At 36.4% G+C, this 18,131-nt stretch overlaps 1 protein-coding gene across 1 annotated transcript in view; it reads right to left on the bottom strand.

Annotated features, from left to right (window-relative positions):
• LOC111503101 (zwei Ig domain protein zig-8) overlaps window positions 1-18,131 on the bottom strand; it is a 296,655-nt gene that overhangs the window by 20,080 nt on the left and 258,444 nt on the right. The window contains exon 4 of the mRNA XM_074186021.1: window positions 2,509-2,699. Within this exon, the coding sequence (XP_074042122.1) occupies window positions 2,509-2,699 (191 nt within the window). The remainder of the gene's footprint in view (window positions 1-2,508; window positions 2,700-18,131) is intronic.

The raw sequence follows: 18,131 nt of genomic DNA, 5'->3' as shown, positions 1-18,131 counted from the left end.
ATTTGGTCGGCGGTCGATGCAAAGCTTGCTTTGCAACTTGTCCCCATTATTTTGAGTTAGGTAATGTGAACTAGGTTTGGCTTTTTGTTTTCGAATTCCTGCCAAAAATGGTTCACATTTCTATTTTCCTAAACTGTTGATGAAACTCAATTTCCTTAATTCATCACGAATCGATTGTATTTCGAATTCAATGCTGTATAATTTCAAGACTTTTGAATGTAAATTCACGTTGAAAACTTTGGCAGACTAATCAGTCATTTTCAATAATTAAATGTCGAGTGACTGCTGTAATTATGTTGATGCATAACCTAAAAACCATCCGAAACAGAAGTTCATCAAATTCTATCAACTCATTTTCCGTACAATGAAATATTTGCCAAACAGTTAATCACTCTCTGAATTAATTTTCAACTTATTATGGTAATGTAATGAAATAAAGTTATTTTCACAGTTCCTGCAGAGGTTTAATCCTGGCTAATTGAATAATTCAAAAAGTGAAAGTTCGTTTTAATTGTGAGTATTTTCCCAAATTACGTTTCGTTAACAAAAGTTGCGATTTAATGATTGAACGTTGCAAAGTAACGATCATTTTGAGTGTGTTGATTGAGTAATGGCATATTTTCATTTTTTTTTATTGAAAATTTAATTTAATTTTCGCAATTCTCGTCCTATAAACTGTTGCACTGAAAAATATGATTTCCATCCTCACAAGGAGTTTGAACAATAAAAACTATTTCAACCCATTACATGTCATTAATAATAACAACAAAATTCATATACCTTCTAGACACTCCAATGAACAAAAATCCATGGAATTTTTTTTTTCCGTGATTATTTCATTAGATATACTTAAGTTAGTTAACTGATTTTTGCAAGTTTCAAACCTTGGAGTTCTTTTTGAAAGCCTTAAAAAAAATTCCGTTGACAAAATTGAAAAATCTCAATTTTCCACTTTGTTATTAATAATCAAAAACGCTAAAAAGTTAAAAATTCAATTAAAGCAATGGATTTTTTTTCAATATTCAAATTTATTCGTATTCTTATTATTTGAAGTTACATAAAAATGATTTTTCATAATTAACTCTAATAGTTTGAAAAATTGTTATAAACAAATGTATTGTTGAGATATTTGAAAATTTTTTAGGGGATTTTCATCAGTGATGAATATTTTGATTTCTAAAAATAAAATCGTCTCCTAATTTTTTTAATTGCTTACAAACGCATTTGTTGATTAACAATGTTTTGCTACCAGATATGAATATTAAGGAACGATTTTCTTTCAAAAATCATATTTTTTATTCTCTTTGATATTCTGAAAAAAACTTTTTATAAATTTATACTTTATTTTTATTTAATAAACAATTTCTTTTAAACAAATTAATTTTTATGATATATTTTTTTATAAATACTCCTGGAAAAAATTATATTGTAGAAATAAATTCGTTTAAAAGAAATTGTTTATTAAATAAATGAAGAAATTATGAATTGAAAAAAGTGTTTTTCCACAATATCGAAGAGAAATAGAAATTATGATTGAAAAAATCGTTCCTTAATATTCATATTTAGTAGCAAAAAAATCGTTAATCAACAAATGCGTTTTTAAGCAATAAAAAAATAGTTGACAACTAATTCAACAAATTTAGCTTCAACAAGATGGCCGTCATAAATTGTCTAAGTACGGAAGTGTCTGTTGAAAGACCCTAGAAAACTTTTCAGGCAAGCTTATTTCGAAGATAACTACTTTTTAGGAGCCCCCAGAATAGAACAGTGAATAGTTTGAAATGTTTTCCAAAAATAATGCAAAATCAACTCCGTTCTTGAATTAATAAAGTTTTATTCCTTCAACTCAAACTGGATTCAAAAATAAATTCAATCCGTTGAATTCATTTAAGGACATTCAAAATAATATATTGAATTGGATGAAATCTACTTGCAAACCTGAAATATTACGGCTCCTCTCATGAAAATTCAACGTTGATGGAGTCTCATTCCACAGGACGAATGCAAAAAATTGTTTCGAATGAAAAACATTCGAATTACACAGAGAATAACAGCGGAGTGCCTCAGGGAAGCATAATAGACCCTCTACTTTTCATTATGTATACTGCCGACATTTTCAAATCGCAAAGTTGATATATTGTAGGTGATTACGCAGATGACACACATGTAACGAAATTCACCAAGCACAATACCCTCTGAATCGCGATATTCTAGTCTGAGCCAAGAGCACAATCTCAAAATTGATTATTTCATATTCACAAACACTTCAGTGTGAGATTTCAACTGAACAGTTTCACAAAAACGCAACACGTGTTTCGCCTTACAATGGCTTCTTCGGGCATGTCTTCGGGCGTGTAAAGACACGTCTAAAGAAGTGTTTCAATTATTATGGCAGTAAACATCATCTCTGTATAAAATCATACTCGTATACAACTTTTTCCTAAAGAAACGGAAGTAAGGTATGGGTTCAGAAGCAAAGAAATAAACAGTGTGATAAGGTATACCCACCTCTATAATCACTCTTCCCAGACGGTCTGCACCATTTACTTGAGGTTCCGAAGTCTCTAAAAGGAAATCGTCCTTGTACCACAACACTGTTCCCAAATCATGAGGGCCTTGACTCATGAGACATGTCAGCGATATCGAACTTCCTGCTTGAATGTAAACATCCACAGGTCCTAAGATTCGGGCTTTCTGTTCTGAAATTTTGAGAGACTAATCAACATTGGAATTATCGGATTCACAATAAAAAAAAATTATTCAAACAAGTTTAATCGACTTTGGAATAGTTTAAAAAAAATATGGAATGATGTTGCGGTGTGTACAATTCCTTTCGTCAGATAGATAGATAGATTTATTTGATCATGTTTTATGTAAATTACATTCATGACAAGTCAAGAAACAATGATACAATGTACAAAGTTGTGTATAAATAAAAAAGACAGTAAAATTTATGATGGTTCAGCAACTCTAAAACACGAAAATATTTAAATCATTCCGTATATGTACAGTTCATATAATCTTTCAAATTATAAAAACAGTTTTTTAAAAGATATTTTTTCACCCTCCTCTTGTATACATTCATGCACAACAATACTAGATCAGAAGGCAAAACATTGTAGAGTTTGATATCCAGCGAATTACGCAGACATTTCTAGCTTGGCCGGGGGTTGTATCAGTTTTTGTGCATTTCTGGTAGTGCAGTTGTGGTAGTCTGAATGGGAAAAATATTCATTTTTATTCTTGTGAATCTGAAGCAGTGTGTGGTAGATGAAAATACAAGGCAATGGCATGATTTTGAATTTTACAAAAAGTGGTTGACAGTGTTCATTAAGTGGGACACCTGCTATAATCCTGAGAGCTTTTTTTGCATACGGAATGCTCTGACAGCATAGGAAGACCTACCCCATAGGAGTACACCATATGTTAGGTGAGTGTGGAATAGTGAATGATAGCAGGTTATTAGTGTTTGGGTGCTCAGAACTTTCTTCAGTCTACGAAGTAGATGAAGTTGGCTGGATAGTTTTTGAAACAACATTTCAATGTGATTTTACCATTTGAGTGAATCATCGACAGTTATGCCAAGAAGTTTAACATGATTGTTATTTGTTAAGCGATTATTTGATGATACAATAATATTTCGGGTTTTATCCCTATTTAGCTTCAACTTGTTTCGTGAGAACCATTTTTTCGCCCTTTCCCAGTTCTTGGTTTACTTTTAATATAACGTCAATATCGGAACTTTCATTTAGCATTGCCGTATCGTCTGCAAAGCAAATTATTGTTTTGGGAAGCATATAGTCGAAAATGTCATTTAGACTTGGGTGTCACACCAATAGGTGGTTCCACTTATGTTTCGCTTGCGTTTACGCGGCTATTTTTATCAAGTACTTTCTTGGTTTTTTCTCATTTTGTCTTCAATCGAGGACCGCCTGCCCGGTACTGACGATGCTCAATGGGCTGAAACAGCTGTCTACCGGTGGCTCTTCAATTGAAATCAATATGGGAATGATCAAAGAGTACTTATCTATTCATTTTTTGATTTTCATGGAATTATTTTCCAGCAGCTTGACTGCATTAACCTTTCTAGATTTTATATGTATGGAATGGAATGGAATAATTTGTGGACACAACACTCAAAAAAAAGGGGGTCAAACCGCGGACACGTTTTTCTGGCTATTGGCCTCATCAGTGTGGTGCAGCCATGTGTAAAGATGGGCAACACTTGTTTGCCTAAATCAGGAAACAACACAAACGCACGGAGTCAACAACAGGAGCCAGTCGCACATTTGTGGTTCCAGTTAGAAGACCTAGAATTCATAGGCTACATCTAACATGACCACGGAGGCAGCTATAGCTACCTGCGTGACATCCGGGTCCAGGATATAAATACAGATAGAGATTTTATCGAGTGTGTATGATACAAATCAAGAATGGAATAACTTGTGGACACAACACTCAAAAAAAAGGGGGGGGCAAACCGCGGGCACGTGTTTCTGGCTATTGGCCCCATCAGCGCGGTGCAGCCAAGTGTAAAGATGGGCAACACTTGTTTGCCGAAATCAGTAAACAACACAAACGCACGGAGTCAACAACAGGAGCCAACCGCACATTTGTGGTTCCAGTTAGAAGATCTAGAATTCCCAGGCTACATCTAACAGGTAGCTATAGCTGCCTCCGTGCCTTTGTGTTGTTTCCTGATTTCGGCAAACAAGTGTTGCCTATCTTTACACTTGGCTGCACCGCGCTGATGAGGCCAATAGCCAGAAACACGTGTCCACGGTTTGCCCCCTTTTTTTTTGAGTGTTGTGTCCACGAATTATTTCATTCTTGATTCGTATATGATATATATATATATATATATATATATATATATATATATATATATATATATATATATATATAGATATTTTCATTGGGACAAGGATAAAAGTCTGGTAACAGAACCTAATGAAAACTGAAAGAAATGACTTGTATATTGTTGAATGGAAATGATGATATGGTTATATAATTTGGTCTTCCACTATTTGGAAAATCTGTTGTTTTGTAGGTCGCGACGAAAATATTATTACCACCTTCAAAACCAGTTTATGTAAGTCAGCACGGCGGATTCGAAACTGCATCTATAAATTTCCTACGAACACATTCCTGAAAGTTTACAGCATCCAGGAACGAACTTCTGCTAAACGGGTAATAAACATATATATTTTGACGACACAATTTCCTTCCATTTCCTAACATCAGCAAAAAGTGCACAGAGTGAGCATTTATTAATTTATGGTTCCAACGTACACATATATCATCCGGCCGTCGAAAAAGCCATAAACATCGGTAATTTCCTGAATTTATCTCCATCCGTCATGTTTTCAATTTTGTGGTCCAAACTGATAAGGGTTTTTTAGATTCTGTTGTCGGTACTTATCATGGAGGATATCGAAAAAAAAACACCTCTTCATCTCTTATACAAGGAAATACTTCTCTTCAGGAACTAATAAAGAAGGTGCATTATAAGTAGCATCAATTAATACCTAGAACATGCAATTTTCATAAAAATTTGTGTTTTTATATTATATTATATTATATTATATTATATTATATTATATTATATTATATTATATTATATTATATTATATTATATTATATTATATTATATTATATTATATTATATTATATTATATTATATTATATTATATTATATTATATTATATTATATTATATTATATTATATATTATATTATATTATACCATATACTATATGTGTGATTGATGACTTGTTTATTTTGTCGTAATTCATGATCACTTTAATGAAATGAATAAAAACACTTTTGTCTAATTACCACTATTTAATTGTATTTATACGACTGGTTTCGGATTTAACTCAATTATCAAGTATAAAACTGAAATGTGAACTTTGAAAACTCGGTCATATCGGGAGTTTTTAGGATTACAATTCCATTTATTGATACTATTACTTCTCACTTTCGCAAGAGTGATTCCTATTCCATCTGCCGTTGCTTCCGCTGGCATAAATTTCGATTGTTTTTTTATTTATCGGCTTCGAACAGTTTACTGTTCGAAGACATCTGCGAAGACAATAAATAAATTACAGTTTACTACACAGAAAACTTTCTCCAATTCCTGTTGACTACACGAGCTCCTCGATGTTACTGTGCTCTCGTCCCACTTCGTCGGTTAATTTACTGCGCATCTAGTATTTACCAAGCTGTACACAGTCCAAAAATATGTCAAGCATTTGAGTTATGTCAAGCATTTTATGTTTTTACCACTTTTATTTGTAACTAACGTTATTGTAATTTCGTCCTATGCGAACATTTTCAAACTTATACATTGAACGTAACGTTAGTTACAATTGAAAGTGGTGAAAAACAGTTTCAATTATCTTTTCTTCATTATGATTTTCTACTACGTAGTAAAGGTTACACCCATCAATTTATTCAAATCTTGTCTCTTTTTTATTCAAATAGAATGGACGGTTGCTATCTGATAGTACTCAAGATATTGCTTGGAAAAAAATATTTTTGCCAACGATAGTCGTTTCATACAATAATTACTTTCAGGAAAAACAATTTCGAGTTCAAATATTAATAATTAATTGATAATACTTTTGAAAGTAGGAAATGTTCAACCAGAAAGTGCTCTTTCAAAATTTTCAAACTCATTTCCTTCGTTGCAACTCTTTTGTTTAGCAACCTAAATGAAGTTCTGGATGGTATAAGTTTTTAGCAAGTTCCGGTTTTTTTCATTTACTTCGTGCTCGGATTTCTTTTCATCCGCTCGTTTCTTTATAATCCATAATTCTTAGAAAAAGTTTCGAATGAACTTTGGAAGGTATATAAACGGTTTTTATTATCCCACTTTTGTATCGAAATTGAAATAAATTACACCTGGACGCCATAGACGAAAATAATATTCGATGTTATAATTTTCTCTGATTGGGAATATTATTTCGAATTATGTTTGCACAAATAGCTATTCGTGTCGATGCCGGTGTTCTCTAAATGAACTGAATGTTTCATTTTGATTTGTTTGTTTATGTTTGATTATTTAGGAATATCGACGTTTCGTTATCGTTGATGTCATTTGCTACAAACTGGATAATTAATCCGGATTTGCAGAGGTATAAACTAATTTGCAACTCTGTTATATATGAAGATACAATGAATTCATAAACTATCACATAAATTCATTATGAGCTCATTTGAAGCATACTATAGTCTATCCAAATCCAAGATAGAGTAAAACAAAACAGAACAGAACAGAACAGAACAGAACAGAATAGAACAGAACAGAACAGAACAGAACAGAACAGAACAGAACAGAACAGAACAGAACAGAACAGAACAGAACAGAACAGAACAGAACAGAACAGAACAGAACAGAACAGAACAGAACAGAACAGAACAGAACAGAACAGAACAGAACAGAACAGAACAGAACAGAACAGAACAGAACAGAACAGAACAGAACAGAACAGAACAGAACAGAACAGAACAGAACAGAACAGAACAGAACAGAACAGAACAGAACAGAACAGAACAGAACAGAACAGAACAGAACAGAACAGAACAGAACAGAACAGAACAGAACAGATCAGATCAGATCAGATCAGAACAGAACAGAACAGAACAGAACAGAACAGAACAGAACAGAACAGAACAGAACAGAACAGAACAGAACAGAACAGAACAGAACAGAACAGAACAGAACAGAACAGAACAGAACAGAACAGAACAGAACAGAACAGAACAGAACAGAACAGAACAGAACAGAACAGAACAGAACAGAACAGAACAGAACAGAACAGAACAGAACAGAACAGAACAGAACAGAACAGAACAGAACAGAACAGAACAGAACAGAACAGAACAGAACAGAACAGAACAGAACAGAACAGAACAGAACAGAACAGAACAGAACAGAACAGAACAGAACAGAACAGAACAGAACAGAACAGAACAGAACAGAACAGAACAGAACAGAACAGAACAGAACAGAACAGAACAGAACAGAACAGAACAAAACAAAACAAAACAAAACAAAACAAAACAAAACAAAACAAAACAAAACAAAACAAAACAAAACAAAACAAAACAAAACAAAACAAAACAAAACCGAAGCTTGATGTTCACGTGATCGCCCAGTGTCAGATGGAAAGGGCAGCGTTCATTGGTGAATTCGCCTTCTTGGTACGAGTTCGGTACCAGCACAGGGTTGTAATCAGTCGTTTGCGTGTTTGTGTGGCGTGCGTTATAGTATATTGTTGTATAGTAAATTGTTTTCCAAGATGTCCAGTACAGACGCTGCCGATGACTGGACTGGACTGAAGAAAACTGGAGACTATCTCGAAGAAATGAACGGTGAATCTTTCGAACAGTAGTTTTCCAAAGTTCTACCCCATCTAGAGGATAATGCTGTGATTGAAATGGACAATGCACCTTATCATTCGCGACGGTTAGAGAAGATTTCGACAACATCTTCAGAGAAAGTTGAAATCCAAAATTGGCTGCGATCAAAGAATATTAGCTTTGAAGACTCAATGCTAAGAGTACAGCTACTAAAAATTAATTATCAAAGAGCGCAAGCTTGAATATCAAAAATATTTAGTCGATGAGATGGCAGCAGGCCAAAACAAAATTGTTCTTCGCCTGCCTCCATACCACTACGAGCTCAATCCCATCGAGTTAATATGGGCGGATGTGAAGAATTTTGTAACTCAGCATACAAATTTGTAGATCTCGAAGTACTTTATGATGAGGCTTTGAAAAGAGTCACAGCGAAGAAATGGGAGAAGTGTGTTCGGCATGTGATATCGGAAGTCGAGACAAAGATGTGGAAGCTTGATAACATAATAGAGGCACAAATCGAGTCACTGATAATTCAGATTGGTGAGGATGACACTACTGATGAAGAGACAAATTCATCCAGTTGAATAATTTTTGATAAAAATTATCAATAAAGAAATAATTACGTCTCTTTTCATATATTGCTTGAGTGCGCTGTGAAAAATCCAATGGAAACCTTTTTATATTACACATATTATCTGCATTTTTCCCGTTAAACTGCAAAACTTGTGCATTTCACTCGTTATTATGAAAAAGGTTTCCTAAGTATGATATAGCATTTGCGATCAACAAGATGTTGGTTCTGAATACGACCCTGGCCAATTCTTGGCATTTTCAATATCACGTGCGTAGGGCATGTCAATGTTTACATCCACTCTATCTTGGATTTGAATTTGCTTTAGCTAGATGAGCTCATTTTTGCCTGCCTATCACTAGTTATACAAATATAAACTAAAATAACTAATACTCAAAATATACCACTGATTAAGAACATATAAACTTAAAAGATGCATTTTATTCACTAGGTTATATCATTGGTGAGTCAACAATTTTTTTTTGTTTTTTTTAAGGAATTCAGAGACAATGCAAAATCGGGAATATCTAGTAAAGAGGAAATTATAGTAATCTGATAAGAAAAGGAGTATTTAAAAATATTTTTATTATGCATTGGTATATCAATGAGATTCTTTCTCTTCAAGTTGAGGTTATGAACATCTGTCCTCTATGTGACTCTCCTGCACTCTCTGACAACACTGCAATCAATTTTAGTTATACAGAAAAGAGCATGAACAGTGCAATCCAATGTTTGTCAAATACGAGGATGGTTACTGGAATATTTGGAAAAGGATGAGTACATGAAAGATATCAATACTAATAGTTCTAATACGGAGGATGCTTTAATCAAAACTTTCGCAGAAGTTATCAAAGAATTGTGGTCAGAAGATTCATCTGATAGAGCAGTGAACACAGTCTCCTTAAAAAGTCAGATTCAGAGTTTTGCCCCTCGATTCATGAGTCATGCGCATCAAAACGCCCATGAGTTCCTTCGTTATCTTTTAGAAGGCTTACATGATGACGTTAATAGAATTATTGAGAAACCTAAACCGACCTCAACGGAGATTAAAGAAAAATTGAGCGACAGCGAAAAAGCGCAAGAGTCATGGCTGATTTATTTGAGTACATATAACTCTAAGATTGTAGATAATTTCGTTGGTCAATTAAAATCCACGATGTAGTGCACACATTATGGAGACTCATCTGTAACCTTCGATCCTTCCTGGGATTTGTCACTCCCCATACCACAAAGAACTGGCCAATTGAATTTATCACAGTGCTTGGATTTCTTCACAAGAGAGGAAACTTTGGATGGACATGAAAAAACGACGTGTTCAAGTTGCAAAGAAAGAAGAAAATGCACAAAGTCTCTATCGATCCATAAGTTTTCCTGTATTTTAGTCATTCATTTTGAAAGATTTTCTAAAACAGAAAGACTTAGAGGCAAGTTAAATGTTGTCATCGAATTTCTTTTAGATGGATTAGACATGAACAATTATGCAGCAGAAAATGTGACTCCTTGTCGTTATAATCTATATGCACTTTCAAATCATACTGGATCTACCTTATACTGGCACGTGACACGAATACAATGATTCACACGTGTCACCAATTTCACCAAAATCGCTTGTGAGTGGAGATGCATACATCCTCTTTTATGAAAAGGAGGAAACAAGTACGCACCTTTGAGAGTTTTAAAATGTTATTTTTGTACTGTTGTTTTTAATGTTATAATGAATTTGTTATGTACGGTATTGACAATGAATTTTATATGTAAAATAAAATAAAACGATGAGCAGCCACAGTCCGTCACGTTGCCAAGTCACATGAACACCTCCCGTGAATGTACCTATAAAAGAGAGACAAATCTCCAACCTTTCTTCGATGTTCCAGGCTATCAAGGTTGCACGTTCGCGTCTCCATTCAGGCAGATGGCCCTCTTCTGAATGGAATTCAGGGTATGTTTGTTCCAAGCTATTGAGAGGCAGCCTTCGCAATTCCAGCAACATGATTGTGCCAAGACAAATTGGTGTCCTTTTCAACCCCCAACAAACTTATCGGAGCAGAAAGCAGAATTGTCTGACCTGACTTTATTATATCCGGTTCGCAGACATTTATCTTCGTGGAGAAAACCGATGCCTGGGTTTTTGTAGCATTGAATTGAACCTGGTTACTCTCAGCCCAATCCTCATCAAGGTATGCAACCTCCTGCCACCGGTTAAAATGTGCTTCCATAGCCGATTTCCTGAAATCCAAATGGAATGACGGGCAAGTATGCTGTCGTCGTCGTTGATATACAATAAAAAGAGAGTTGGAAACAATATGGATCCCCGGGGAACACCAGCGTTGATGGTAAAAGTTTTCGAGAGATATCCATCGACGGCCACTTGCAGAAAACGTTCTTTTAGGAAGCTGGCGAACCATACACAGAAATGATCCAACAGGTAATAGCATCGAAATTTGGCCAGCAAACCCTCAAGCCACACGCGGTCAAACGCCTTGGAAATATCAAGCGCAACAGCTTTTGACTCTCCTTGTTTCTCGATTGCTTTATTCCAAATATGGGTGACATACGATAGAAAGTCTCCTGCTGATCTTTATTTTCCTAAGCAATGTTGATGATCGCTCAAGATGTTGAAGCCTTCCTAATATATGAGGATATGGTGGTTTACGATTTTCTCCATGATTTTTGATATAACTGATAGCAAAGCGACTAGTTATTATTTGTAAGATTGTTGTTACCTTTTTTGGAAATAGGCTGAATGCGAGCATTCTTCCAACAAGAAGAAAAAACCCTTTTCTTGTAAGACAGGTTGAAAAGTCTGCAAAATACTGGTGAGAGTTCATTTACGCACTTTTCAAGTACGATGACGGGTTCTTCATCACGGCCAGACGCCTTGTTGATATTGATCTGTTTCAAAATTCGCCTGACTAGACCCTGTCGCCTTCTTTCGTTTCATTGATCCACCCTGTTCATGTTGGAATACAGTACATTCTTGTCTATTGTCAGAGAATAAATATTTGGTATATTAAATTCTCAATCCTTCGACACCCCATCGAAAACCTGCCACATCGTCAAGGAGTGAGAGTAACGAAATGACCTCGACTTGGTGCGAATGAGCGCCCCCAACAAGCAACTAATCAAAATTATAATTATCATCGAGTTCTGATGTGGTTAACTTCCCGTCGCAGTTCAGTCAGTCTTGAATATTCGGTTATATCTTGAGCGTTCAGTTTTAATGGGATTTCATGAATGCCGCAATCTACACTCGCGTCTAAATATATCTCATTATCATTTTCATCAGGAATTCATTGGTTCACCTGTTGAAGAGCAAATGTTACGCCATCCTTGTTGAGGAGGGTGAACTTTCGTATTCAGATGTGGGAAATGTAAATTCTGAACATATTTTGGTATTCCAGGGTGAATGACAGGAGACAAAGCAATGAGCCCAGTAGGTACTCGTAGTGAAATACCTTTATTGAAAGCATACTTCCCTCACGACAGAAATTCCAAATGCTACTTAACGAGTAGAAGACCTGGCGATTTTGATTTTTGAAGGACAATAATTTGAGTATAGCAATAAGTGATACCTACTTCACGATTTACCTCTTCAACAATACCTACTTTTTTATTTAATGCAGTGTATATCAAGAAATAATGACGACAATCGCAAGTCATCATAAACAAACTTACTTTAAGGAGTCTTCATACATGTAAGTTAGGTTAGGTCCAAAGTGAACTGTAGGGTCTACTCGAACCTACACCGCAACTAGCAAGGGTTTATTGGGGCTCATACCAATTCACACTCAACCAAATAAACCCAGCTTCCTAACGAAGCCAATCAGTTTGTATGGTGAGTGGTCTTTCAGGTCAGATGGTGAGAGTACGGCTTTGCCGAACTCTAAAATCCTGATTCGGTCCCCAGCAAGGCAGGAACAAAGTATCTGCTCTGCTCATCATTTTCCAAACAGAGGCGACACACGCTCTCTTCCGACAGTCCGAACTCTGCATATGATGATTCAAATGACAGTGACCTGTAAGACCTGTTAGACATCGTAGTTCATCTCTACTGTAGTCCAACAACTGTTTGGTATTAAGCTTCTAAGGGTGAATAAACGCCAATGGGCCAATCCTGGAAGATTCTGCCAGAAGTCCATAAATCTTCCTGCCCTCCAGGTGTTCAATCTTTGTTTGCGATGCCAATGACATGTTCTGGTCCGATGAAGCTGCTTGCAGCACCCTCCTTTGAAAGAGAGTCAGCAGCATCATTACATTCCAGGCCGGTATGGCCAGGAATCCGGACCAGAGACAATCTGTTATGTCTTCCTATCAAAGACAACAATTTGTTATCAATTTAGACGTTGCTCGGTCGGAGCCAGAACTTCCAACGCTGCTTGACTGTCCGAGAATTTTTTTATTGACGTGTGTATGAGGTTGGAATCTTCCAATATCTCCGCACACAATTCAAAAGCCTAAATTTCCGCTTGAAATACAGTCGCATAGGTTCCTAGGCAGGTTTTCATACATGTAAGCATGAGTATGTTATTCTATAAAATAGCTTCCACAGACATATTCATACACGTATGTGTATTTCATTATATGTACAATATCTTTCTCAGGGGTGTTTATTGATGTTCATGAAAACATAAAAACGCCTGGGGAAGCTATATTATAGTAAAACACGTGTTGCGGTATCAGGCGTGTCCATGAAAATACGAACCCTAGGAAGCTGATGTATAGTGAAACACGTTTCGGGAGTGGTCATGAAAACATGTATACGCCCAAGGAAGCAATTATATAGTGAAACACGTTTTGTGGTTTCAGGTGTGTTCATGAAATTATGAACACATCTGAGGAAGCTAATTTATAGTGAAACACGCGTTGCGGTTTCAGGCGTGTTAATAAAAATACGAATTAATTTGATGTAGTTAATGTATAGTGAAACACGTGTTGCCGTTTCAGGTGTGATCATGAAAAAAGAAAACGCCTGAGGAAGCTATTGTATAGTGAAACACGTGTTGCCGTTTCAGGCGTGTTCATAAACACACGAAAACGCCTGGGGAAGCAATTGTATAGTGGAACACGTGTTGCGGTTTCGGGCGTGTTCATGAAAACGCCTGAGGAACCTATCGTGAAGTGAAACACGTATTGCGTATTCAGTCGTATTAAAAAAAGTATGAACACACCTGAGGTAGTTAATGTATAGTGGAGTAAGTTTTGCTGTTTCAGGCGCCTGAGGAAGCTATTGTATAGTGAAACACGTGTTGCTGTTTCGAGCGTATTCATGAAAACGCGAAAACACCTGAGAAAGCTATTGAGAGTTAAAACACGTATTGCATTTTCATTGGTGCTCATATAAATACGAACATACCTGAGGTAGAGGTTGTTGATTTATAGTGGAACATGTGCTGTGGTTTCGGGCGTGTACACGAAAAGAAACGCCTGAGGAAGCAATTGTATAGTGAAACACGTGTTGTGGTTTCGGGCGTGTTCATGAAAACGCTCGAGGAAGCTATTGTACAGTGGAACACGTATTGCGATTTCGAGCGTGTCCATGAAAACGCCCGAAGAAACACGTATTGCGTTTTCAGTCGTGTTCATGAAAGTATGAACACACCTGAGATAGTGAATGTATAGTGGAGTACGCATTGCTGTTTCAGGCGTGTTCATGGAAAGAAACGTCTGATGAAGCTATTGTATTTTGAAACACGTGTGCTGTTTTGGGCGTGTTTATAAAAATTTGAACACACTTGAGGTTTCAGGCGTTTCGAGTGTGTTCATAGAAATATCAACACACTTGAGAAAGCTAATGTATAGTGAAATACGTGTTGGGATTTCACGCGTGTTCATAAAAACATGAAAACGCTTGAGGAAGCTATTGTATAGGCTATAAGAGAGAACAATCATATCGTTCGTATCGATATTTCGAACTGAAATTATAGATTTCATCAATATTGAACACATTCTCCTTACATCTTTCATGAGTCTTATTCATTTTCTACTTCCATATTGTTTGTCCTCAATTTCCAGATAGCCGCGAATGTTCAGAATAAAACTGTCTTCGAAGAAAACATATGTGAATTTTCTTGTGCAGTGGAAATGTCATAACAAACACTGCAAAACATGGGTACATTCTTGCGTTACTTCGCATTTTTATTTGAGAGAAACACTGGCGAGATGCCAGCTTCGATTAAATTTAATTTATATGTTACACGAGTCGCAGAGTTTTATCTCCAGAAGACGCTTTGATTATTATTCTTCTTATCTTAACTGCTTTTTTGAGTGGAGTAATCTACTTAGTGTCATAAGGGTGGTATGCCAGTAATTGAGTGTCGAGAGGAGATTATTTTTTGATACCCACTCCTTATCTGACATTTCGATTTGGAAAAAAAGAGAGATATACAAAAAATGGAAATAAAAAATCACAAAATGAATGAGTTATTGAAAAGATTCACGAATGAACGAGAAATATATACAATATGGTCAAATAAAAACAAAATACAATCATTATTAGGAACCGAATCATTAACAGGAATATTGAAAATAGTAAGAATTCGAGGATTTTTTAAAAAAGTGGATGTTCAAATTTCGTGAGATGCGTATATTCATGAAAATTATTATATCATTCATGGATGCACATATTCGTTTTTCAATGAAACGACTTTCTAAAGGCAAACCTTTGTTCAACATAATTTGCGAGCAATCTGCGTCTTCAAAAATCTCGCGTACCGGCAGTGGCGCAAAAATCCCAGAGCTGCTCAGCAAAGAAAGATAAAATTATTCTCTTGAAGATGATCACTTGGTGATCGAAACACGTGTCGAGGTGTTAAAATAACGGGGAAAAAACTCCAGTAATATACAAAGAAATATGTTTGGACTACACTCCCTCATTCATAGGCAATTCACAATTCCCTCAGTAGAAGAAAGATCGATAATGGGAAAAATGTTATTGAGGAATGTATATTCAAAGGATGTTTTCGTGAGTTCTCATATTTTCAGAGTCCGAATCAAACTTCTATTAGCCATTTAAAATTTGCAGGAGCATTAAATAGTCCAAAGGGCATACCAATCAACTCATATAATCCATTAACATTCAGCAAATAATTTTCCTCTTTATCCTCTAGAGGATAAAGAGGAAAATAAACGTTCAAAACAACCTAAATTCGAAAATATTCAATACGTGAAATTTGGAACCTCTGGCATGGAATGAATCCAATGCACAATATTCTCTAACCACAGGCAAATTACTGTCTTTCGACTTGCGTTTTGCTAACCAAGTTAGCGTCATCAGGATATGACTGGGTTAGGTATGGTCCAAAGTAAGTGGGTCTATTGGAGCCTCCACCGCAACCCGCAAGCGTTCATTATGGCTCACACCTATTCACACTCGACCAAATAAACCTAGCTTCTTAACGAAGCCGATCAGATCGTATGGTGAGCCTAAAAGACCACCCACCAATTCCCAGCGGGGCAGGCACAAAGTATGTGCTCTGCTGTATCATCGTTTCCCAAACATAGGCGACACACACTGTCTTCCGAAAGTCCGAGTCTCTGCAAATGACGATCCAAATGACAGTGACCTGTAAGAAGGCCTGTTAGACATTGTAGTTCATCCCTAGTGTAGTCCAATAACTGTTTGGTATCAACCTTCGAAGGGTACTCAATTTTTGTTTGGCAAAGCCTGAGGCTTTGATGAAGCACCCTCCTTTGCAAGGGAGTCAGCAGCCTGACTGCCTTTCGGGCCAGTATGGATAGGAATCCAGACCAGATACTATCTGTCTGTTCTCCCAGAGGATAGGACTCGGATCGGACTCGGAAACAGTACTTTATAAGGTAGTTCGTAGTTGACAGTTGGAGGCATGAAGTCACAGGTAATTTCCATAATGCTGTGATTTTCAATGTCAACCAACAGCCTGTTGCATTTTGCATTAAATTGATTTGTGCAATTGGCAAGTCTATATGCAGTTCATCTAGCCTCTCTCTCTCTCCAGAAAAATGTGAAGAGGAGTTGGATCTAGAAGGATCTTTACGGCCACTGACGGTGTGGTACTGATGGCCCTACTGATGACCAGACAAGCCTGTCTCTGTAAGACAGAGAGCTTCGCCTGGGTCGTTTCCTGTAAAGCCTTCGGCCACCACGCAATTGCATCATAAGTGATCAATGGTCTGACAATCATCACATAAATCTAATGGGTTTGTTTGAGACCTAAACTAAAATCGTCTTGAAAAAAAAAATCGAAAAGTGAGTCCCTTTAAGGTGAATGACAGTTTATCCACATATAGTAATTTTCATTCTGTTCAACTCACAATTTCACTGACTCAGTTACAACACTTTTTTTTGATCCCTTGGGAGCTGTTCGACTTGTCCATTCAGTCCAAGTCTCCAGAGAACACTGCAGCCTTTTGGGCATATTGCGTTTATTCTCCCATCTTCTCATGACGCCCATTCCATCAGTCTCGTTCCCTGTACTAGTTTGTACAGGTTCCGGGTTGGATTTCGTCATATTCTTCTGGACGTAATTTCGTACGTCCATATATTACCTGCCTCCTGTGATTCAGTGCCTCACATTCGCATAAGATGTCTAGAGCTGTTTCTATCCCTTCGTTGCATAATCTGCAGCTGAGGTCTCCGTTGTATAGCCCCATTGTATTCAGGTGTCCTCTAAGCGAACAATGACCGGTTAGTAACCCTGTAATTATTCTGAGCCGATCCCTACTATATTGAAGTAGTTCTTCGGTTCTTTTCTCGGCCGGTTCCCTAATGAAGGTTCTACTGTGTTTGTTGCCAGGTACTTTTGTCCAGTACTCTGTGCGCTGTGCTGTGTGTCCATGTCTTAATCTGGTTCCGTATCAATGATTTTGGTACCCACAGAGCTGGTTCAGGACCTATATATGAAGTTGATGATCCGTGTCTAGCACATTCATCAGCTTCACAACACTTACCATATATTATTTCATTAGCTTCAATATGAAATCTCTTTTCAAAGTTTAAGGCATATTCATGAGCATATATGTTTATCCTCTATTGGATTAGTGTGTCAAGACCAAATAGACATCAACCGTGAATAGATTATCAAGACTCCATATTGGTATTTACATTTTCCTTATCGATTTCTGTTTCTTTGAAGTTCGAAAGTACCTCCATCTTATGAACTATGCAAACTCTAACAGCTCACGAACTTTTGTGAAAACTAGATCGAGCATCGCTCGAT

Source organism: Leptinotarsa decemlineata, unplaced genomic scaffold (genome assembly GCF_025532065.1).
Source record: "Leptinotarsa decemlineata unplaced genomic scaffold, Ldec_3_MD MMD2_tig00078422_RagTag_RagTag, whole genome shotgun sequence".
Lineage (NCBI taxonomy): Eukaryota > Metazoa > Arthropoda > Insecta > Coleoptera > Chrysomelidae > Leptinotarsa > Leptinotarsa decemlineata.
The sequence above is the reverse complement of the archived record's forward strand: the minus strand, read 5'-3'. Positions and strand labels throughout refer to the sequence as shown.